This window comes from Oxyura jamaicensis, chromosome 5 (assembly GCF_011077185.1).
Source record: "Oxyura jamaicensis isolate SHBP4307 breed ruddy duck chromosome 5, BPBGC_Ojam_1.0, whole genome shotgun sequence".
Classification (NCBI taxonomy): Eukaryota; Metazoa; Chordata; class Aves; order Anseriformes; family Anatidae; genus Oxyura; species Oxyura jamaicensis.
Window position 1 is genome coordinate 22,779,803 of NC_048897.1, and position 24,881 is coordinate 22,804,683.

Below are 24,881 nucleotides of genomic sequence, written 5' to 3' on the forward strand. Positions count from 1 at the left end.
TGTTATCATTAAATGGCAAGGAATTAGATTTGTCATTACTTATTGCTGTTCCCATCTTGCCAGCTATGGGACCCCCACCCCCTCCCTGGGGAGACGCAGTTCGCTTCTAGGAAGCACTTTCCTGTCTAAATTTTCTCCTTTGTTAATGCAATCTCCATCTCCTCACAGATGTTTGGAGTCAACAATCCTTCCCCCACCTTAGTCATCTTTTGGCTAAACTGGCTAGCATTATGCTCCATCTATCTTCCCAGTCTGTCAACAGCTCCAACTACCTCAAATTCAGCTTACAATATTTGGTGAGCTGTTTGGAGAAAGGCTCTCGGTCTCCTCCTTGGAGAGGAAAATTGCACGGGTCTATCCTGCAGCCATCACACGACAAAAAGTCCCTCCCTAACCTCCTCCCCAGTGCTGTCCTCTGGGCTGCTCTCCAGAAAGCAGCAGAAGATACTGAGAAACCAGCTCTACCTCTTAGCTTTCTGGTTTCTTAGGAGTAGCACCATGCTTGCTACCAAACTGATGCTCACAAGCTTAAATGAATCCTCACAGCCCTGTTCAGTCAGTCTGCCAAGTGTCCTTGCTGGAGTAGGTGAGTCCAGGACATGAGGTTTTATGACAGCTGCAGGGAAGTGTTGTTATTTGCCTTACCCTTTCCTCAAATTGCACACGAAGTTGGCTCTGTCATGCGCAGCAAGGCAGGAGCCCCACACTGATCTCATCCACCACAGGTGGCAGGGGAAGAGCAGCCCATGCAACTGAGAAGCCCACGTTACCACGCTGGAGAAGAGGGAAAGCAAGAAGACTGTGCACTGGCAGTGGGCAAGTGGCTAAAAGAGAAAGCTCTCCCTGCCGAAGCAGCGTACCAGGCCGTGCTTTCACTTTTCTCAGCGTGACACAACAGCCCCGTTAGCCTGCAGGTCTTGCTGCATGAAACGATAGAGGGAAATATTTCACATACACTCTCCCCAGTTTGGTTTGAGAATAGTCAAAGATAATTGCTCGTTGAGGCAGTCAATGCTTGACATCATTCTTCACACTCCCCGGGCTATGCAGGACATCGCTCGCTTAATTCACATCAACTGGCTCCAACCTCAAGCTCCTCCTTCCCACCCTCCCAGTGATACTGCGAGCGGGGGGGTCATGCTAAAAAAGCAGATTTGAGAGCAGCTAAGCATTCCCTGCGTGGTCTCACTCCCCACCTCCAGAAACAGAGGCTTTCTGAAGCAGGAGGGCTGTGCTGTGCAGGCCACAGACAAAATGTACAGGGAAGTCGTGCAGGACTTGGTGCAGGACTTGTACCTGCCTCAGACAGCAGCTAGGGGCTATGTAGGAACGCAGGGGACACAGCGAGCTGCAGAGGGAGAGCAGCCACCAGGAGGTAGCATGGGAGGGCTCCTGCAGAATTCACCTCTGGGTGATGTTCCTGCAGAACTTCACCTCTGTGGCAGCAAGGAAAGCACCACTGCTTGTTTACCACTTTGGGAAGTGGACTAAGCGAAACTGCAGGACAGTATGCAGAGTTCAGTGTGCAGGGAGCTAGTACAGAAAAGCCATGGCTCTCACACCCTCCGCCCTCAGCACTCCCTGCCACACGTGGCAGAGAGATGGCAGCAGCAAGGAGAGGAAAAAAGAGAAAGAACCATCTCTTTTGGTGCCTGGTCATGAATGAAAGGCATTTCCAAGCGGTGTGGTATGTATGGGAAGAAGGAGCATTAATTCCTCTCTTTACAGATTTGGAAAGGACTTGTGAACGTTTCCTTTCCTGCACTCTGCCGCTCACAGTTCTGCAGGGTGATATCATCGGGGCCTTTTCCAAACTCAGACTGTCTCAGACATTACAACACCAGGTTTTGGCTGCCTGTTCGTATCACCAGCTACACCCACTCCAGCCCCCTCCCTGCAACACCCCCGAGGGACCAGCGAACCTCCCACTGCCAGACTCTGAGCTCTGCTCAGCATCTCAGCAGCCACGAGCTGCTCAGACATCATCCCCAGACACTGTACCTACACCTCCTCAACTGCTCGCACAAACAGCTCGGCTAAAAATAGAGCCTCGCTCCTCCAAAGGGCCTAACGCTCTGAGCCCCATTGTTTTTAAGGCTGAAAGAGCAAGTGGCTCATGGTGCTAGGTACTGGGACGCCAACGAGAGGATTTGGAGTAGAAGAGAGGAAAAAAGAAGAGTGAGTGCCTCTGAAGAGCTCCTCCAAGCAGGCCATGGACAATGCAGAGGTGTATTTCCCTGGTGCTCTAGGTGATGTACTGGGGAAATCAGCAGCCCCCAATGGAAGCTTGCTCTTGAAGAAGCCACTCGCATGGCAGAGGAAGGCCAGCTGCTCTCCGGTCCCCAGCAGCCGTGTACTCATCTTCTGCATTCCTGCAAGTTCACCTCTGCTGCGCAGACCCTGCAAGCCGCAGCGGGGGGGAGGTGAAGCTCTCCGCTCTGTATGGTGGGGCTCACGTCCAAACCAGCTCTGTGCCAGTGGACAGAGGAAGTATCTCCACTGACATTAATGAAATTACTCCGGAGCGTCAAGTTAGGCCGAGTGAGAGCAGAAGCAGCATACTTTGATACATTGGAGATTTGCAGCTACAGGGCGGCCTATCAGCAAAACAGACAAAAAACAGAGCTGCAGGGAAGAAATTTTAGTTTCAATTTGTCCAAGAATCACAATGAAGCAGTTATTTAAAAAATGCCTGAGCTCGGTTCCTCAAAACAGTGGGAGTTTCGTTTAGTGCTTACCCGAGCGGTGCATTAGCAACGCGCTCAGGCCTTCTTCTGCAAAGAGCAAAAGTGCCAAAGGCCTAAGGAAAATAAACAAACCAAATGCCTGGGCTGCTCCACTGGCCAGCCCAGATGTCAGATTTGCTGTTAATAATGCCGATGGTTTGAGCTGCCTCCCCACCTGTGGTCCTGTCCAGGAAGGTGTGAGGAGCCCCCGGAGATGCAGACGGCATGTGCTGCAGGCGTGAGATGTCCCCCCGTGGCTTCTCACAGCAGGCTGGCAGCTCTCCGCCACAGATGTGTTCTGTCAGGATAAAACCTCCCAGGGCTCTCAGCCTGCTCCCATCAGCCTCATCCACTCCCCCTTGTGCTTAAAGATCACGGAGCTGCAAGGCTTTCTTCTGTTTACTGTAAGGAGATGTTGCCTGGATCCTTTTTGGATGGAAACTCTCAGCGACTTTGCTCTCTAGCAACCTTGGTCGAGGTTCCCCAGAGCTTTTTCCAGCCCACCGGGTGGTTTAGTTGCTCCAAAACAGAACGGGCTTGGTTCAAATCCAGCATTTGATCCAATGGCTCAGCCACATTCCTGCTAGGCTGTTGCCCTCAGCGTCGCCACTTGGCCTGTGCAGCGAGCGGCCCACTGATGAGAAGGACAAGCACATACCGGTGGTTACTGGGCTCACCAAAGCAAACTAACCACCAAGGTCCAGAGCTGGCAGCCTTTAGTCAGGAAGATATCTGCTCCTCTGCTATGCCTTTGTGCTGGTAGCTCTCTGCTGCTGTTTCCCCTCTTTGAGATTTATTTTGGTACTGGCAGGGCCACTGCAAGGACATATCTTTCCTTTCTCCCTGCTAGAGAGTTTTCTTCTTTCTCTCCCACGCTCTGTGTAGATAGCAGAGCCCATTTCCCTGTAGTGATTAACTCCTTTTGGCCCTCAATGTGCACCTTGCATCATACAGAGTGGCTCCGAGCACTTCCCTTCAGAACGTGGGTTAAAATCCAGCCTTGCAGTGGGCACTCAGAGGAGGACGTGGTGGGTAGGGGCCATGGAAGATACTTGACACCAACGTACAGCTATGGTAAAAGCGTAACTTCCCTGGTCTAAAAGGGTTGTTGGCCACGGGGGAAAGGAGTGGGCAGAGAGACCCCAGTGGCTGACAGCTGCTCCATCTGCCCCATAGGAAGTTCAACCTGCTTGGCCTCTCAGACAGAAGAAAGTGCCTTTATGCCACTGCAGTCCCACGGAGTAAACATGAGGCACTCAGAAAGTCTTTCATCTCCTGAAGAAAGGAAGAATGGTAACCACAGCCGGATGCCATAACCGGGCAATTCCTGATTAGAAATAAAACACTGTTTTGTGGAGTGTGGCTGCTCAGCCGGTGGAAGTGGTAGATTCCCTGTCGCCAGTCGGTTCTGCACCAGGGCTGTTTAACTTCCCAAAAGCACCGCTGGCAAGCACATATTATTGGGTGTGGGACAGGGGTAACTACACGAAATGAAGGGGCCAGTCTTATACAAGAGGTGAGGCTGGATGGTTGCCTGTCAGACCCAGGGAGCCTGTGAATTACCAGAGCTCTCGTTTCGCCTGTGGCATTTCTGTAAACCTGCCGCGGTTTCTTGGTGCTGGTTCAGCGCTGGCACGTGGCCTGGAAGCACACCTTCTCCAAGCTGCTCCTTGTTCCAGGTTTGCTGGAGACTGCATTCGCTCCCCCGCCTCTGGGGAGAAAATTTCATCTTTCCTTACATAACCTCGCAGGAGCAGGGGGCACGGCAACCAGGAGGGAGCTGGCTGCGCCCACTGGTCACACACACGAGGCCGTGCACTCCCGATTCAGAAAAAAACATGGGGTTTCTGCTCAAGGTGACACCAGAGTCACGGGGCACACTGACAACCCATCAGATCAGCCCAGGTGGGGAGCACTGCAGTGTGGCAGGGATGAAGGAGGACACCCTAGGGCGTGCGGTTAATCACGAGCATCTACTGGCATTGGCTGTGCTGCGGGAGATCACCTTGCAAAACAGAGCTGCAGCCCTTCAAAGTAATGTGTTAAGATGTGCCATAAGACAGGAAACACGGCGCCTGCTTGGGTACGAGGCCATTTGTGCCAAGAAAATGTAAGACTGTGGTCCCGTGAACTTTCTGCTTAGGCAGAACCCAAGGAAAACTTCACTGCAACTTCACTTGCCACGGAGCATCCCCCCAGCCTTTGTTATCCCACACACACGAGGGGTGACAGCATATTTAGGCCAGGCACTGAGAATTGTCCAAGAAAAAAGCTATGCCACCCTGGAAACCTGCCAGGAGCTGCTGGGCTGCACCTAAATCCCCCAAAACCCCTCACGATGGAGGCACCATGTTCAAGCTTCCAGCCCAGTAACGAAGTTGCTCAGGATGCAGCCAACCAAGCAAGTCTCACACCTCAAACATGGAGCTCCTGAGGCGTTTCTAAGCTCTGCCGGTGAGCACAGACCATACAGATTTCTTCACAGAATTAAGCAGCACAACCTGGCATGGCTAAGGATCTTGGAACAGATGAAAATAGCCAGTGAGCCCTATTCTGCCTTTGTCTCCTGTGCCCTTGTATGCCCCTCCCGCCCTGCGTTAATCCCAGTTTTCCCTTCACGCCCCTTTCCTTCCCTGCTCTGGCTAGTCCTGACGTATGCGTGTGCTGGCTGTCGCACCGACACGTGCACCCTGCATACACAGGTCACAGCTGCCAGACGAGCTCTGTATCGGCTGCACCCTCCCTGCCTCTGCCGTGCAAGGCACTGACCTGGGCCCGGTTCTCTTTCCACCCGCAGAGCGTCATAAAATCTGTAGAAATATAATAATCTTGGAAATTTCTAATCTTTTCTCAAATCTGGTTGAAGCTATGTTCAGAAGTTGCCAGAAGGGCCCCAAGGTAAACAGCACAATTACGTAGGCTTTGTCACCTTAGGAAACCAGCCAGAAGCAGCCAAGAGGCCCACAAACTCCATCCACAGCCCTAGTGGTATCTCGCTGTCGAAGAACATGGTGAGGAGGCACCCCACGAGCACGGAGCAAAGGCAGCTGCTTGCCAGCAGTGCTTTGCTGCCTCTCCAGCTTGCCTGCACATTGTCACTTTGATGAGAAATAAACTGCTTAATTAAGCAGCCAGCCCCAGGTTTGCCTGGTTTTGTTGACGGTGGCTGTCGATCCTCACTGCCATGATTCATGACTTGACACTCTTTTCTGTGCTCCCCTTCTGTCTCCAGCTGGAGCGCCCGATGCCCTTGGCTCCCGGCCAGGGTGCAGGGTGAGCGTCTCTTGCTTGTTTATAGCAGGGCTGGGAGATGTTTAAACGAGGCTGCTGATGGGAATCTTGGGAATTTCGCAGCAGACCTAACTGCAGCTACAGTCATCCTTGCAGCGAACAAGCTGCTCACAGGGCAGGGTACAAAAAATTCTTTATCTAAGGAGAAAGCCACTGACTGGCTACTTCTGGAAATGAAGGCGCTCGAGGATCACACTAGCTGCAAAGCAAGTTTAAAAAAAAAACATAATTGTTTCTGGGCTGATCTCTAAAAGGCAGGAGTCCAAAGCAACAGGGAAAACTGTGCATGCAGCTGCACGCTTAGTTGACACTTAAGGCTGCCACGACTGCCTGTGTAAAGAAACACTTTGATAGAAACAAGAGAGAGAGAGCCTGGCCCAGCCGCTGTGGCAAAAGCCCTTTGGAAGAGCAGGTCTGTGCCATAGCTGTACAGATTCGGTGGTGCTGGTGTCAGAGTACAGTCACAGCTCAAACAGAAAATTCCCCAGTCATACATTTACTAAGGAAGCACTGCAGATTATTACTAAAGCTGAAAGAATTTGTTTAGATCCATGCTGGGTTTCATTGTGAATGTTTATTTTCTTTCAGCACTTCATTCAGCTTGGACAATGACACCAGGCTAATTAGTTTCACATTTGCCTATGCTTTTAAGCCCATCTCCTCTGCCACATTCCATGGCTGCAATACCAAGGCTGTAAGCACAATGGGCAAAGGCACATTTTCTTTTTTTTTCTGGAGAAAGTCTTCACTTGATCTTTATTTTTGATCATCGAGTGATTCCAATGGGTTTGCTATTACAGAAAGCCTAAACTGGAGGGCTAAATCTGACCTGATCATGTTTCCTTTCAAAATAAAATAAAATAAAATTATTACAACTGACGCCTAGCTTAGGAGACTGAAAAGTTTGCAAGCAGAGCAGCTCTTTTTTCATGATGAATCAACTCTGACCTGTTAAAGAACTATTTATTTATTGCTTACTCCTCGAAGGACAATGATGTACTTGATTAGAGGAGCACCAAATGCCAGGACCCTGCAACTCCATTCCTATCTACACGTCCAGTTCAAGATAACAAACACTTTCAGGATCTCTGACGGACTGGCTGTTAACAATCTTTTTCTAGTAAAAGTGTTTGGACTGCTTACGGGATGTTCTCAAACACAGGAGTTTGGATAAAGTCTGCACAAACAATTTCCATGTGCACTGCAGTGCCTGAAGCTCCTTTTCGCATGGGCAGTTTTGCCTGAAAGTGCAGCTAAGCACTGGCTTTATGGGTGCATAGAAAATTTGGCCCTGACAAGAAGGGGATGAGTAGCACAGGCTCAGAGCAGACAGATGTCCCACATTATTACACCTGAGCACCATTCCAGAGGGCAAGGGTGGCCAACATTTCCACATCAAAGGGAACAAGGATAATAAAAGGGACAGTAACAAACAGCATAGCACCGAGTTGGATTTCTGCTTTCACCCTCAGCAGCCTTTCACTTACCCAGCAGCCAAAATAGCCATGACCCTCTAAAACATTTTCCAACAGTCTGTTAATTGTCAGGATTCATAGCTAACACCTTTCTGAAAGCTGGGGCCAACCAGGAAGCAAAAAAATAAATAAAATAAAATTAGCTTTTCCTGCTCTTAAACCTGTCGTGTTCGTCCACACACAAACATTTGGAGGAGGCTGGACTGCATATTTTCTGGGGATGCAGCACCAATTACAGCAGGCCTAAATCCAGGTGCCCTGTACAGTACCAGTTAAGAATATGAGAGGCAGGAGGGGCCGGGTAGCAGCGTGTGCCCCTGCTGCGTGTGCTCCTGCTCCAGCATCGCCACTGCCCCTGGCAGGGGCAGCAGCCCGGGTGCTGAGCCTTGGGTCACTTTCCTGGGGCCGGGGTTCCCCTTGCCACAAACCTACCTCTGCTGGGGATCCCCTGGAGCAGAGCTGGCACACAGCACCTCACAGTTCCAGAGTAGGTCAGGCTTTGCCCACGTAATTCCACAGAACAGTAATGTTCCCAGCGACCTGCTCCTCGCCAGACCCACACGAAGTGAGCGTACTCCCCATAAAAGCCAACGTTGCACCTCCCCTGCTCTCCTACAATTACAAGATTTCATTTTCTCTTCTCTCTGCTTCCTTCCCACATTCTGCCCCAGCTCCCATGTCTAGTAATTCAGTAATTCATTAATTTCTATTGATGGACAATCCTGCTATCTATCAAGACCAAGCTTTTGACAAATAAAAGCCAAAGCCAGCTGTTTTACAAACAGAGAGAGAACCTATATTGCACACACACGAAACCCAGGGACCCAACAATTGCTGCTCTCATTGCACACATCACAAGAGCCACTCCATGCTCTAACAACGCACCTGCCTGCATGTCCCACACATCATCAGGCTGGGGGCTGCTGCTGCTTCACCGCACTGCCTGGTGCCACAGCTCCAAGTCACTCGGCTACAGATTACTCACAACAGCAAGAGGGGAGGTGGGCTGCATGGGGAGACCACTCTGGGTAAATTTGTAACAGCTGAGATGGGTAAATTGGGAACAGCCTAACCTGAGTGTCACTGTGGTGAGGATCTGCTGAAGCTCTAGAAAAAAAGGCTCCTGCTGACTGGCCTGAAAACCCCTTTCCTCCTCTTCCTCCTCTGCTGAAGGCTAAAATAAAGAACAAGAAAGTGGGTTCCCTATAACAGGCAGCAAGAGACAAAATTCCCCCCAGAAAAAGGGCAGCATTTTCCACATTAGGCTGCCTCATCATGGAAAGACATCTGAGACACTTCATTAGTCACTGCCTGCAGCTTGTCTCTTCAATCATGTCCCCAAAGCAGCAGAGACCAAAAATACAATGAGGAAAGAGGAATCTCTGCATCTCCTTGCAAATGTGGAAATAACCGAAGTGGCAGTGTAGATGCCAGGCAAAGAAATTCCTTCACGTCTTTTATGGGCCAAACTCCGACCACTTCTCCACTGCTATTTTCAACTGTAGGTAACTCCTCCAGAACAGGGGCCAGGTCCAGAACCGCCCTACTAAGAAAAGCCCAGAAGTCAATTTGTCAAAAAGATATTTTTACAAGCAAGTCAAAATCCTGCAAATCCCTTAAGGCTGCCAGCGCCCACCAGGGCTTCTCTCCCAAGTCTGGAGATGCCCTGGTAAAGAAGCCCACGTGCTGGAAGCTGGGCTGGATGTGAACAAGGCCTCCCGACTGTCCCTCTGGAAGGGGTGGAAAGCCTTCAGTAGCAGGGTCAGCAGAGACCACTGGGAGGAGCCAGAAGAATGGAGAAAGCAGAAGGGATGGAGGAAGGCATTGCAGTGCCTAAAACATGCCTTTGCAACTCTAAAATGTTAAGAACCAGCAAGGCACGGCACAGATCTCCCTTTTCAAGTCTGCCCCTAGCCTGCACACACGGCACCGATCCGTACAAGCACACATGACACACAAAAGGAAAAAGGCCGAGAACAGAAAATGGTTCGGCATGGTTTCTGAACTCGGTAAAAGCACGGTGCCCCGGCATCCTGTTGTTGTCTGCTATCGTGCCCTCATCACTTCTAAGTCCAGCAATAAAATGGGACTTCTCCTTCCAGCTCTGGCGAGGGCACTGCCCGGGGAAGGCGTCTCCAAGGCACCGGTGCCGAGGCAGGGCAGGCTGCGGAGCACCGCGCAAGGCCCAGCAGGAGCAGGGCCCGGAGCCACCGGCCTGCACCACCTGCCGCCTCCCTGGGCACCTCTTGCCCTGGGCCAGGTCGCTGTAGGGCCCCCGGCTGCCTGGCAGGCCATCTGCCTGGCCTCGGCCCGCACTCCAGGACAAGCACCTCCACGCAGCCCTGGCTGAGTCGCGCCAAAGCACTGCTTTGCTGTCACAACTGCCACAGGATCTGGTGACCCAATGGTCACTGCAGGGTACTGCTCCTGGAGCACACAGCCTGTGGGACCTGCTAAAGCACAAGACCTTAAAGGGCGAAGCTCCGGCCATCAGATCGAGCGTGCTCATGAGCACAAAGCCTGAGCCTCCACTAGGGTACCTACAGAGCCCTCAGCACGCTGCAGGCTCAAAATATGATCCAAGGAGCTTACTTACAGAGAGGAAACAGCCACAGATATTCCTAGAGGGCAAGGGAAATGGTGGTGAATCTTTTCCCTGGTGAGCTAGCAGCCGCCGCTTGATCAGCTCCAACTTTCTGGAGTTGGCGGGGCGCAGCAGAGGTGCAGAGCACTCCACGCAGTGGGCAAGCCATGGTCACTGCAGGACAACGTGCTGCGAAGCACACTTTATCGGTCTTAATACAAAAAAAGACTTTCCTATTTCCTCACCCTTTCTTCCACAGGGAAGCTCTTAATTCCCAGATCCAGCTAGGAGGAGAGAGTCAGTTATCTGGAAATGACTGGTTGTGGTTTCAGGCTATGATAGATGGCACGCACTGTAATCCCTCCCTTACTCTCGCCACTAATACTCCTCCTCCCTTCAGTTACCAGAAAATGCAGCAACGCTTCCTTCTGCCCGCCCCTCTCTCCTCCCTCCAGGCTACTCCTTTGGAGAATTGGCTCCACAGCTGGATTGTAAAATAATCCAGCTGTTCCTATGACAACGTGCTGGCAGTGGGCAGAGATGACGCCAGCACACGGTGTTGGCCCATTCACTACCAACACCCAACTCTGTTTGTTTTGGTTTGGGATGCATTTGTTTTTCTATGCGGGCAGCTCTGCCGAGTACATTTCTGAAGGCCGGAGGGGCAGGAGGAGCCACAATACCAGAGACGCCAAGAAAGTTGCTGGCTCTGTGATTTACCCCTTTTTTTTTTTTTTTTGCCCCAGCTCCATCTGATGTGAGGATAAAAATCCCTCCAGGAGTCTTGCAGCTGCACCCAATCTTTGCAAGACTTGATCCAGAGCCTGAGTTGAACGGCACCATGCAAGACTTTGCGTGCAAGGCTTCCAAGGGAAAAAAAAAAAAAATAGTCTCGGGTAGAATCAATAAGAGCTATGCAGCCTTTATTTTAATGTCTCGCCTGTCAGCAGCAGGATTGCTATGTAGAAAGAAGCAAAGGAAGAACTTTTTCCTCGTGAACCATTAGCCAAACGCTAATGCACATGAATGAGCCATTGATCCAAGTGTGTGCAACAAAACAAATGCACCTCAGACTACACGGGCTTGGTTCTCATGTGCCACAGTGAGTAGCAGGACATTCCAGGCTGTCAGATACAAAGGGAGTCATGAGATAGGGTTAGCTTAAGCCTATAGATGCATCTCTGGTGACAGCAAAGAAACCAAAGTAACCAGAACCATGACTGTTTCTGAAAATGCCTTAGCAATAACAGACCTGGCAAAGCACCAGCACTTATCACACTGTGGCCAGTTGGGTTTAGTCGGACCTTTGTATGTTCAGGAAATTACTGGTCTAAAACTATACCTGGCATGACTGTAAGTCTGCTGCTTCTTGATGTCTCACCTCCTCAGCTCTCCACAGCCATTTCCAAGTCAGTGTCTTTCCCCGGTCTACTCTTCAACCTACCCACACTCTTACTCATGTGTTACTCCTAACTCCCCTTCCCACCACACAAGGATTTCTGTTCTGGCTTCAAAAGATAAGACATAAATGTCACGAGCCATTTGGGGACATATGTTTTCTCTTGCCATCCATTTTGCAGAAGGACATAAGTAACTCAGTGCAGAAAGTTCTGAGGTTCCTTTCTGCAGGGATGTATTTCCCTGCCCATTTACTTACTTTGGAAGTCACCCCAAGTTAATAAGCACCGCACAGCATTTGAATCCAACAAGCTCTACATCCTCCTCTGTATCCAAAGAGCCCTTTAATACTCAGTGCCACCTGAACCCCTCCTGCCAGCATGCTAATTACAGCAAGGCATTCCTTCGAGGATCTGGCTTCTGTCAGCCATTCGGCGTGAGGCTCTCTGGCCCAAAACAGGCTCGGCCCAAGATCTCCCCAAGTCCTTCCTGCAGAACACGGTTCAGCGAGTCAACAAAACAGACTTAGAAAAATAAACAAAGGCAAATTTCTTCCCCTAGCATAGCCTGTGGGAGTCCAGACTCCTTGCGTGCTGTACTTCAGCACTTCTCCCAAGTGCCAGATCCTACCCCCACAATTTCTGCCAGATCCCAACCCCACAATCTCTCTCACAGACTTTTTACCATTTCCTAGGGCAAAATCTGATAGGAGGTTGCCGGGCCCCCAAATCTGCATGGTATTTACAGGAACAGTTTATTCTATCCAAAGCTTCATTAGGTAAACTGCACCCAAGATCAGCACATATACATATTTGAGAGGATTAAGGACAAGAGATTTCATCAGAAATTATTTTCATTCTCAGACTGCACAGCAGATGTACGGCAAGGCAGAGAACTCCGGGGCAAGTCTGGCCATGTATCAACAACCTGTCCTTTCTATAAGAAGCCTACCTACCTACCTGGCCCTGCCCCTAGGAAGCGCCTGTGTGATGCTAGGCAGCCTTCGGGAAGTAGACAGGCAAGAGTGAAGGGGGCAGCCTGAGAGCAGTGTTAGTGCGGACAGGAGACGGCATCGGGACAGGGACTGGGTACCAGTTTTGTGGAGAGAACCGGGGGGGTTGTCTGGGGCAGCTGGCAAAGCAGCTGTGTGTACTACAGCACATCAGCCCTTTGGCCCTGACTGAGACAGTGACCAACTTCGGCTTCAGTGGGGCTTTCAGTGCCACCTCCCCCAGTATCCTCACAGCCAAACCAGTGAGATATTGACCGGGTACATAAATAATAAATAAGGGAGGAGGCAAACTGGCTGGAGCACCAGGCTCAAAGCTGATCAGCAGTAAAGTCTAAGTGACAACCAGCAGTTAAGTGACATTCCTCAAGGGTCAATAGTGGGGCCAGTACTCTGTGATTATTTTATTTATTTATTTATTTATATTTTTTTTTTATGCCCTGAACAGAGTGACAAAGCACATGCCCAGCAAATTCACGCACAATACCCAATCGGGGCAGTGGCTGAAATACTACACAGCAGGGTTACTAGTTAGAGGGACCCCAGGAGGCTGAACTAACGGGGTTAGACCACACCGCCTCTCCTCTGCTCAGCTCGCGAGGCACCAGCAGGGAGCAGTGGAAGGCAGGAGAAGGGCTCACCCACCGGCCCGGCAGCATGCCTGCGAGCCTGCGGGACGTGCCCAGCCCCAGCAGCAGGGCAGGGAGGCGGCCGGCCGACAGAGGCAGGCACTGCGACATGTCGCCGGCCGACAGAGGGCAGCCGGAGCCGCAGGGACTCCCGAGATGGGCTGGATGCTGCCGCTGTGAAGGCGGAGCGCTGCTCCTTGCCTCCAGCGTCTGCGGCTGCAGGGTTCGTGTTGCTCAACTCCCCTCCTCGATCTGGAGATCTAAACACAAGCTTAGCAGAAAATGAAATTCAGATTCTTACCTAACCGCCTGGCCCCAGGCACTCCGGCTTTAAGAAATACGCAGAACGTTACGGGAGTAATGATGAAATCTCAAGGAGCACCAAGACTTCACTGATACCGGAGCTGGAGGGGACTGCGGAAACCCAGGGGACATGGGCAGCCTTGTGCCGTTGTACGGGACAGTTTGCTGGTTAGGATCCTGCTGCACACCCACCGTGAAACTAAACCCTAAAGCCTCAAAGACATTGTCTCACTTCGGTCAGTTCCAGTAAAAACTATAGCGCATTTCTTTAAGATATGGCTCTTTGTACACATCTGACAAGTAGGGAAGTTCAGACATGGCAGTAAGAATCCCCAGCAGATGGATGATGTTTCTCAGGACCCCAAAGACGTGGGTTTAGAGGTGGCTGAGCCTAAAAGCAATGCCTCAGGGGTCTGACTTACATGTTGATGCAACCAGCTGGGGTGGTTTCAGGCATTCCCATGCCAGTCTCTCCACCCTGTTCTCCTGGCCAGGATTAACACACGTGTTCCAGGAGGTATGGGAACTTCAGCCTTTGCCACTTGGCATCTGGGAACTCTGCACAAGACCTTCCCCACAGTTGCTAACAGGGTTAGGAACTAGGGAGGGTTCAGAACGGACTCCTTTCTGTCACCAAAGAGAGCTATAAACCCATTGCAGAGCGCAAAGATGGTACTTTAAACTGCTACAGTTAGATCTCTCTGAGTACGTCACGCAGATTGCGGAGGTACTCGGAGGTGTTTCACGTATCCGGAACAGATCCTCATTACAAGCCATGTGCCTTACCACTGGGCTGTTCTCACACGCACTGCCGCCACCACCACGTTACTCCTGTAGCTCTCCTAACGCACCTGATCCCATTGATCAACTCGACTTATCACATCAGCGGGTCTCTGGAGGTGAGCTAGCCCAGCCCTGCTCAAAGGGCTTCGTCGAGTTTTGACTGCTTCCAAGGCTGGAGGTTCCACAACCTCTCCGGGCAACCTACTATAGTGTTTGGGCACCTTCATGGTGAAACATTAGGATTTTGGCAGATGCTCTGAAGAGTCAATATTCCCAAACTGAATTTAGGGAAATCACTTATGTGCTCAGTATGCTGCTCCACACACGTTGTTACAGATGTCAGCTGCAGGATCTTCCATCGCCCTCTTCCATTGCTCTGGTACTAGCATTTGACTGATTCCGCAGTAACTTTGGTGAGGGACCACGTTCAGCTGGAATTTAACCCTTCCACATAAAAACATTTTTGGTGCCAGCCAGTGTAACTTCTGAACCATTTCACCGAGGGCTCAAGCAAGTAACTGTGCAGAATCCAGGAAGGGAACAGAATCACACAGATCAGAGAAGTGAACACAGCAGGACCATCAACGTAGATTAATCAAAACTATCCTGGAACTGCAGTTTCAGTGCCTCAGTTTACCTGGCTGTTAACATGAATCACACCCTTCACCTACTTCATGGGGTGCTGGAGGGCAGCTGAGTCAGTTAAACTCGGTTCTTACCTTCAAGGCACTTGGTGGCCTGGCACCAGCGCATCAAAAACAAGTCACCTGGGCCACCAAGATAGACTGCAATCAACAGCTGCCTGTGGTGCAAGAGGACTCTGCAATAATGCAATGCTTGCCTGTGCAGTAGACCCCATTTTCTGGGGACCTGTCCAAACAGAGAGAATGAACTCCCTAGGGACACTTCAGGACCTGCCCCTGAAGATCGCAAGGCACGCTTCTTCCACCTGTGCTGTGAACACACTGCAACCCAGAACCAGCCGGGAGAGGAGGGGGGAACAAACCACACATTTGCGTATTAGTCACATTTGAGGTTAATGGGAAAGTACTCGGCTGCTACGCTGGAAAAGCTCATGGTAAGATGCAGAATAGAACAGAACGCTTTAATCATTAGCGCCCGTAAGGAGCAAGGAGATCCTCAGGTGGAAATCATTATATAATAATAAATACTTTGTCCTCATGAACACAGATGATTATTCCAGTGCATGATGGATCTTAAAAGGAAATACAAACCTTTGGTTAAGAGTCAGAGCTGATCTTTACCACATTCTGTGTCTGATCACCTGCAGGGCACAATCTGCCATTCAATATCCAGTAATTAAGCTGTATTTATGACAAGATTGGCTGTGAGGTCATTCCCCGTGCAACTACACGTGCCTTAAATTAGCTATGGTAATCATTCTCACATGCATGCAGCAGTTCAGGCCCTTAGCAGCAGCCACTGTCTGATGTTACAATAGCAAGTGAGAATGCGGCATGGAGAGGAAAAATAATGTAGACTTTGGTCCTAAAGTTAAAGCGCTTTGGAGGAAGATTTTGCTGGGTTTTGACTACATGGCATTGTATACATTTCCACATATCCAGCAAATTGAATTGGTTGGCACTTTGATCACAAACGCACAGACACTGACAGTTCCAGAACTGTCTTATTCATATCTACTCTCCAGAAGGAATCAGCAAATAATCTACGTGTATTTTTGCCATGAAAATAGTTGTAAAGCATTTCTCGTATTATAGGTTAGAAAAATTACAAGGAAAAATTAAAACATTGCTACTCTGAAGCGCTAAAACCTTCTTGGCAAATAAGTTTTATTTATACATGATAATGACAGGTTTATCAGGAAGCCACATTAAGCCTGTCCAGGCGTAAGGAGCAGAAGTCCTGCGCTCCCGTCATGCCTTCACACAAGGATTAGAGCTACAGCAAACGGTGTTCCGTGAGGCAGACAGTTACAAGTTCACATCTTGACCAAATGTACTGGGATTAGGAACCAGAAGCCATGCCCAGTGGAGCATTTGCCCTCAGAAGGTCCTTAGGCAAGTAGGGGTATACAGACTATAAATAAAACTTTTCTCAAATGAATGTTCCTAATCAGGAACATGCCTTCTGGGGGAGGTAGCCAGTTTGAGCATCATTCTGCAGTTCTAACAGCTGTGGAAACCATCCCATCAGCGTGCCAGGCCCCTCAGCTCAGCTTGCAGGCTGAAACAAAGATCTGGAAGATAAGCAGTCAGTAGAGTATCATGTTTTCTCGTGTGTTATTTCACCATATTCATCTCCAAATACAGATAGCTACCTACCTTCTAGTGAAATAAATTATTTCATATTTCGCTTAAATCCTACCCAATATGTAGCATGATTTGGAGGTAGTTTGCCAAGCTCTTTTAGACACCGGGGTTATTTTTGGAGCATTAAACACCTTACACAGCCATGAGGTAAGTTAAGGACTTGTCATATGCCAAAGTGCAATGAAGTAGGAAATGCAGTATGAAACCTGCTAGGGTATTGCTGGATGACCAGGGAGAGCGGCAGGAGCCCAGCTTCATTGGCACAACCCAAAAGTATTTCAGGGACTAGAATTATTACTGGGCAACAGAGCAGGGTGGAAAATCAGCAGTCCCAAGCTCCCTGCTACCTAGCCCCAGGCATAGCTCCGGAGCCCAGGCTTGTGGCACCTGACCACCTGGAACTTGCTGACAAACCTGGGGGGAGGATCTGCAATTCCTATGAAGAGTTAAAGCTGTCAAGAGCTGAATTCTTTGAAAGTCTCAGAGCGAAATCCTTATCTGTGCCGAAACCCCATTCTTGGCTTTGCACTCAACTCTTATGTAATGACAGCAAATGACTTCAGTTTATCTTCCTTTGTGTCCTCAAGGTTAGTGACACATCATGATTAGGTTACGCTACTGTTTTAATTGAATTGCCAAAGCACATGCTTAAATGCTGTAACAGTGCTTCTCCTTCTCTCTGCTGTGTGCTACTGGCAACTGACACGTCTCCTGCTATTGCAGTAAAAACAAAGCTCCAATATAATCAGTGAAGAGGAGCTAAAAATCTGTTGTTCTGAAGACAAAAAAAAGAAAAAAGAAAAAAAAAAGAAAAAAAAAGAAAAAAAAAAGAGCTCCATCACTGGAAACAATAAAGATATTTTGTCCACATGTTAGTTATGACCTTCCTTTGTTTTCCCATGGTATCCTGTTGATATAACATCCAGGTCCCTTGTGGATATCCGCTGTTTCCATATCAGAAGAATGAGTGTTTGTTGGTTTCACTTCAGCGTCTCACCGGGTCACCAGTATACCCGCTATGACTGGAAAGCTCGCCGGAAGCCACAAGAACAACCTTATCAGCAAAAGATCTGAACGGATGAGAAGCACAGACACATGAGATCACATTTTGTAATAATTTAAACAAATTTCAAATCCTACCTCAATAAGGAAGCACAGAGTAAGAGCGAAAGTTTAGCTAAGTATTTACAAAACAACAGAGGAGTAGTCACAGTCGATCAGACCAAGTTTCCCTTCCTCTGTTTCTCCCCCTCTCTGCTATCATCCAGTCTTCTGACGCTGGCTGACAGCAACCACCTAAAGAAGGCTCTAAGCACAATGTAAGGGTGTAATGCTGCATCCTCAGAATATTCCCCAAGGCCCCCAAAATTTAGAAAAATCAGAACTTCCTCAGCCAAAAGCGGTATTTCTGTATTTAACAGTACTCATTGGTTTGTTCTTCTGTTTGTTTTCTTGACTCCTCTTGAGCTTAAGCAAACTTCTGTGATCCACAGATTCACGCGGCCAGGTTTTCCACAAGTAACCACGATATGGAAAGAGCAACCCCCGTAACTTTGTTTTCAACTCACATTTTCCCTAACCTTCATTTGATGTCATCATTCTTATCTTGACAGGTGTCTCTTTAAGGCTGAAGATCCCTCATTAATTTAACTGCTCCTCACCCGGGAGCTGTTCCACACCTCCAAACGCCTATTTACTTCCCTGCACCTCTCACAGCTTCACATCCTTCTGAAGATAAGATCAGAACTGTACACAGCATTCAAAGCACAGGCACACCGCGGATTTGCACGGTGCTTTGAATGCTGCTCTCTGCTTTGTTCTCTAGTTCTTTCTTGACTCTTTACATTTGATTTGTTTATTTACCAAGCCTTGAGCTGAGATTTTCAGGGAACTAATATGATGCCAAGATGTTGTTTCTAAGTGATAAATAAGCTTATAGGCTGGTTTTGAATATGTAAAGGATTGTCTTTTCCCCATTTGGAACACTTCAGCTTTACCTACGTAGAATTGCATCACGCGCTCCTGTTCAGTCTTACTCGACTTCCTCTCAGTCACCTCACTATTTACCACCTGTTCCAGACCCCAGGCTCCAATTCAGATCCTTATGCAACTTCACATAAAGACTCCTTCCACCTAAGAAAACATTTTTTAATTATTATTTTTAGTGCCCCATCTTTTAAACCAGCCTCATCTACTCATGTGAAAACATCTTCTCTTATTCCGTAGCACCTGAGTTTTTTCAGAAGCTTTGGCTGATAGATGTTAAAGAACGTTTTCTCAAAACCCAAGCAAGTGACATCAGGGGAATCTCTTTTCCATATGCTTGCTGACTCCTCACAGGACTTCAAACAAGGTGTGAGGAATGCTTTAGAAAAGCTGCCAACTCACCTGGTACATTTTTTTTTCCCCTTGTGCTCAGTAGTTTGCCTTTTTAAACAGCTTTCACTGCCTTGCCTGGTACAGACAGCTGGCTCATTGGTCGGCAGCTCTCCAGAATTTTCTGGGCACTTTATCTGGCACATTAACTATCTTCCCAAGTATCGCAGCACTTCTGGATGAGATGCTACACTTAGCCACCAGTAGGCAGCCCAGCTACTTAAATCTTAACTTCTCTTAGAAACCGTGCATGCACGCTACCCAGCTGGGCCTGTTCGGTGTCTTTTGTTTCATAACCTTTTCTGTGGACACTTCAAACACACCCTCTGGTAAATCTCTCAGAACACTGAGCACAGGAACCTTCTCAAAATCCTCCGCAGCGAGCACAAAACTTTTGTTGTTGTTGTTGTTTTCCCCTAAGCCCTTACCTTCCCCGAACAATCCGTTTATTCCCAGCTGCCCACTGGCTCCGGTGGCAGTTTCTGGCAGGCTCCCGCTCTATTTTGAGTGAGAGGAGTCAGGTTTGTTGGCCAAACGGTGGCCGGGGAGCCAGCAGAACCAGAGTTCAAGGACGCCGGTGCCTGCTCACCAGCTGCCCTGAGGCCAGCAGGTTTCACGGGTGAGCTGCAATACCACAAGCGTGGTGCGTATGCGTGCGTATATATATATATATATATATGTAATATATATATCGTTATTTAATTTCATCTAGGGCCGCGTGGAGAGTAAAAGCGTCACAATTCACCATCCTGGCACTGAGCGGAGCCACCCCAGCTGCGATCCAGCAGCACAGGTGGAGCCGGGGCAGCCCGGGGAGCCGCGGGCCCCTCGGGGAGCCGTAATGGCGGCCTGACGGGGCTGATGGCGGCCGCCCCGGGGCCGGCGGCGCCGCCCTCGCGCCCTTCTGGAACCTTCCCGCCGCAGCGCCTCACGCGCGGCCCAAAGACCAGCGCCCGCCGGGGGAAGCCGCCGCCGCTTTCCCATATATGGGCACGGCCGGAAGCTCTTGCGTCATGGCGCTGGCTCGCGGCGTCTCCGCGGGGAGCCGGGACGTCACGTCCCTGACGCGCCCCGCCGCGCGCCGCCCTGGCAACCAAACAGTAAACACGGCGGCGGGCGCGCATGCGCGGGCCGGGCCGCCCTGAGGGGGGAGGGGGGCGGGAAGATGGCGGCCGGGGAGGCGAGGCTCGGGCGCTGCTCCCGGTGCCGCTGGGGGTGAGCGGGGCCCGGCGGGCGGCCCCTGAGCCCCGCGGGGCCTCTCCCCACGGCCCTCAAGTACCAGGAAGCACGTGAATCACCCGCAGCACGCCGCGAGTTTCACGCGGTGCGTCCCAGAGCCTGCGGCGGGGCGAGGAGCAGCGCCGGGGCTGCGGCCGAAGGAGCGGGTCCCGCCCGGTGCCCCCGCTCGGCACCACCGCAGGACCAAAGCAAAAGCTGGCGCCAGGCCCGGCGGCTGCCGTGCTGCTGCGGGGCAGCGCCAGGCTCGGCTACGCTGCAGGGGGCTGGCAGAGCCCGGCCCCACGCTTGGTGTTAAGCTGCGCAGTGACGGGGACGGGCGGTGGGGCCGGGAGCACCCCGTCCTCCTGCAGGCACTGGGGGAGCGCTGCTCCGTGCTGTCTCCGCTGAATCCAACACATCCCTCCCCAGGGCCTCTTAACTCCCCGGTTGTGAACCCGACGGTCTTTTCAGCGGAAGGCCCGTTGTGATGCCTGGTTACTTCGCCAGGTTACCCGTCACGTAAGTCTCTTGTAGCTACACCTACATGACAGCTTCAGGGGTCAGAGCTATTGCGCGTTTGCCGTGCCTGGGTGTTGCCCCTGTAAATCGGTGCGGTGATGTGAAAGGAGCTGCACCTAAGTGGGCGGCATCTCGGTGGCACCGGGGTCATTCTTTGTCAGCTGTCAGCGCTGCCGCCAGCTCCACGCCGAAAGGCGGAAGCGCTACGAGCAGTGTTAGCTTTTGCACAGGGCGGGCAGTGTTGAGCAAGCCCCGAGCAGAGCAATACGCACTACCGAGATGAGAGACATCCTGTGCGTGTTCTGATCGGGGAAGGGGTGAAGAAAGCAGAGCTTGCAGCAGGGACCAGGAAACCTGCAGTTGCACAAACCCTGAGCGCTGCAGTCCTCCAGCCTGCAGAGATTTCCTGAGAGCACGGCGTCAAGGCAGTCTTCAGCCAGACGCAGGTGCCAGCGCAGGTGGCACCTCTGCCATCACCTTGAGAAAGGCGCTCCTGAGAGCGAGCAGGCTCACGCAAGCAGGAGAGAGGGAGTGTAAAAGCACCGTGCACACAAGGGTGATCTGCCCCAGCCCTGTGAGGCACGCTGTCCTCACAGAGGGACACATTTTACTGTGCAGGCAGCAGGAATGACAGAGGGCTGCAGCTCCCTTAAACTAACTGGAGGAAAAAGCCACGCTGCACAGATCCCAGCGGGGAGAGCATTCCTGGAGCATGCAGGCTGTTGGCCATAACTTGCATTCATGCAAGGACTGAGCTAACTTCAGTACAAAGTGAAGGGCAAGGGAAGTGTCAGTGTTATGCCATACACCGCTCAGATACAAGAGGTGGGAACATCTCCCCCATCTTTATGCCTGGAAGAAGACGCTCAGTAGCTGCTCCTAGAAGAGCCAGACCAAGTCCAGGGACACCTGGAGCCAGGGAGTGTTCCCAGCCCTGCCCATGCAGGAGGAAGCTGGGCTGTTAGCCACATGTTAATGACAGGGTGGACCCCAGCCTGGAGCCAGCCTCGGTGATTCAGAGGCTGGAACTCCCCTGCAAGAAAAGCCTCTTTTTTTGCAGAAAGGCAGAGGTGCAGGAGGGTACCAGTCCCAGGGCAGGCAGCCCCATGCCAAGGGGACAGGGTGGCCAGAAGATGGGCAACCCTACTGGTAGGTGGGAAGGGCGTAGCCACAGCCAGTCCTAATTAACAATGGCAATGACAGATTTGCACTTAATGCTTTTCCTGCCCCAGCACACCCTGTGCCTCAGGCAGCTTGCACCAGGCTGCAGTTTGCAGAGCCCAACCCAAATTAGAGTTCAGGGAGCCCCTTCAGGGTCACGGGAGTGATGCAAAAGGTAAGGCAAGGACAGCTCCAGTGCTCAACTTAAATGCTTTTATTGACAATGTCTCTGAACAATAATAAGCAAACAATGCTTAAGTTTCATCCAAATTCACTTTCCACATGTCAAAAAAGACCTCAAGGTAGAAAAAAATAAAATAAAAATATAAATATCTGAGAATCCATCTTAATAAATAAATTAAAAACACAATAAAAACGTTTTCATGGAAAACTTATGTCAGAACATTCAGACCACCTCAACAATGCATGATCAGTAAAGTTACAATGAACATCGATGTAGAACTACAGTACATGGATATAGCTATTCATCTACCTACTAGAAAATAAAATAGAGTCTCTTTCCCCCCACGTAAGATGGGTCATTGCTAAGTCATCAGAACACGATATTGCCAGGAACACAGTAGTTATTGTTAATCAGCTGCACTAGATACGAGTTGGAGATACCCAGCACCAGGTTAATTCCAATCATTTAAAACCAAGGGATTAATTAATTAATGCTAGTGATACTAAGGAGGGGAGGGAGTCACCAACCCAGCCATGTGGGACATGCTACAGACTACCAGCTCTCATGGATGGGCCGTTGGGGACAAGACAAACTCCATGCGGTTTGCTACATCTCTGGAGGAGGTACGCGGCCTCGGCACGGGGCGCTCCGCCAGGCCCCGGGGCACCCAGCCAGACAGAGGGGGGGCAGCGGCAGCAGGGCCCTCCCCAGGCCCGGGGGAGCCCCAGGGGGCGTGGCGGCGAGTCTGTGGGGGTGCACGGGCAGGGGAGGGGGCCCGGCAGGTCAGTCAGTGCGGGGCGGCCGAGCCCCTCACAAGGCCAGCAGGGTGGGGGAGCTGAGGGAGTCAGATGAGGGCTCGTTGCTGCTGCTGCCCTTCCGGTGCGCGGCAGCACAGCTGGGGAAGGCATCCGCCTCGGGGTAGGTGAAGACGAAGGTGGAGGTGTAGGTGCTGGGGCATGGGGTGCAGGTCACCACCGGGGTGCAGAGGGGCTCCAGCTCCACGCTGCTCCCGGCACCCAGCGGCTCCCAGTCCGACGCGTAGAAGGAGGAGGCCCCAGGCAGGTCCATGTCAGGCACCGAGCGGGAGGCCTCCCGTGGCCCCGTGGAGAAAAGCAGCTCATCGAAGGGCTCAGCCTTAAGCTCCAGCCCACCGCCACTGGGCTCCTTAGGTGGCACAGCCGGCGGCGCCTCAGACATCAGCGGCAGGGTGAAGGCAGCCTCCTCGGCTGTAGTGGGGCTGGGGGCACCCAGGTCCAGCGCAGTGGCAGCCGCCAGCTCCTCAGAGAAGCGCAGCTCCTCGGGCATCTTGCAGGCTGGCCGGTGCGCCGCCAGGATGAACTCCAGCTTCTCCTTCTCCTTCAGCAGGTTAGCAATCTCCGCCTGCAGAGCAGACTTCTCCTCCTCCAGCTGGTCTGTCTCCTGCAGAGGCAGCAAGCAGGCTGTCAGCCAGGGCCGGCCTCACCCCAGGTGCAATTGTTTTGGGGAAGCCCCCCCACTTTACTCAGGCCCGCCCCCCGGACCTCCCGGGCAGCACTTACCGCCTGCAGCGTGTCGGTGAGCTCCCGCCGCCGGTTGCGGCACTTGGCCGCTGCCATCTTGTTCCTCTCCCGGCGGATCCTCCTCTTCTCCTCCTCCTCCGGGGACAGCTGAGGGCAGAGCAGCAGGGGACCCGTCAGTGCCGCTGCCAGACCCCTGGCCCGAGCAGCACCCCCGGCCCCGCTCCCCAAACCCCGCTCCCCAAACCCTCCCCCCCCAGCACCTCGCTCCCCTCTCACCTGCTCGACTTTGCCCCTGCGGCCGATGCTCTGCCCGCGGCCTCCTCCGGGCGCCTTGAGCACGGCGGGGCGGCTGTAGGCGGCGGGGGCCGGTGGTGCCGACACGCCGTAGGGGTGCCCGCGGTTCTGCGAGGGGGCCACGGAGGAGATGAGGGTGGGCTGCACCAGCCACTGCAGGTCGGGGCTGGTGGAGATGGCCGTCACGGTGGGCACGAAGCTGGCGCTGGACACGGCCAACTCGGAGCAGAAATCCTGCGGGACACGATGGAAGGGGGGGCACGGTCAGGGGGGCGGCAGCGCTCCGGGCCGCTCCCCGCCGCCCCCGGGGCCGCGCTGCCAGCGGCGGCTCCGCACGAGAGCGGCCCGCTATAAATAGCTCTGACGTCCGCGCTGACGCAGGCGCCGCTCCGGAGTCTCCTCAATGAACTCGCGTTTTTATCAATGGAGCCGCTTTACGCACCCGCCGCGCCGCGCAGCCCGGCCACGGCTCCCCCCGACCCCCGCACCCCGCCGCCTCCCCGCGTCCCGCCGGCACCGGGCGGCCCCCGGCGGGGCTGCAGCCGGCCGTGAGCGGCCGGTACCGACCCGCGGTGCTGCCCCGTGCCGTGCCCCGAGCGGGGCTCCCCCAACACACCCCCCATAGCTGCCAGCCCCTCACCTGCGGGTTGACGGGGGAGCCCATGCTGGAGAAGGAGTCCGCCGGGGACGGGTAGTAGGTGAGGCTGTCCCCGGCCGGGGAAGCGCTGCTGCAGCGGGAGGAGGGCGCCTCGTACTCGCCGGTGAAGCCCTGGTACATCATGTCGGCGGGCCGCGCCTGCGGTGCGCTGCGGAGCTGGGAGCGAGGAGAGGCGAGGCGAGGAGCGGGGAGGGGAGGCCGGCTGCGGAGCCCGTCCGGTGCGCGCCGCGCGTCTGCCGCTCCTCCGCCGGGGCTGCCTCTGGTGCCGGGGAACCGCGCCGCGCCTCCCTTTTATACCCTCCCGCCGCGTGAACGCCACACACGTCACGCGGCGCGCGCCACTCCCGCCCGCGGGGGGGGCCGCCCGCAACGCCTCCGCCCCCTCCTGCAGCCCGCCCCGCTCCCCCCCCCCCGCCGCGCCCCGCTGCCCGCGGGGAGAGACCGCACTGAGAGGGGCGGGGGGGGAGCGGGGCGCGGGGAGCC

General features: G+C 52.6%; 1 protein-coding gene and 1 long non-coding RNA gene across 2 annotated transcripts; both read right to left on the reverse strand.

The window, feature by feature from the left end:
* Positions 1 to 4,132: 4,132 nt before the first annotated feature.
* On the reverse strand, positions 4,133 to 9,593 carry LOC118168143. Its single transcript, XR_004751379.1, has 2 exons — positions 8,378 to 9,593; positions 4,133 to 6,216 (listed from the first exon to the last, which is right to left on the reverse strand). It is a non-coding gene; the product is annotated as an uncharacterized LOC118168143 (long non-coding RNA).
* A 12,369-nt stretch (positions 9,594 to 21,962) lies between these two features.
* Positions 21,963 to 24,619, reverse strand: FOS (Fos proto-oncogene, AP-1 transcription factor subunit). Its single transcript, XM_035328678.1, has 4 exons — positions 24,381 to 24,619; positions 23,723 to 23,974; positions 23,486 to 23,593; positions 21,963 to 23,366 (listed from the first exon to the last, which is right to left on the reverse strand). The coding sequence occupies exons 1-4, from the start codon at positions 24,519 to 24,521 to the stop codon at positions 22,758 to 22,760; spliced, it is 1,110 nt and encodes a 369-aa protein (XP_035184569.1). The 5' UTR covers positions 24,522 to 24,619; the 3' UTR covers positions 21,963 to 22,757.
* Positions 24,620 to 24,881: the final 262 nt, after the last annotated feature.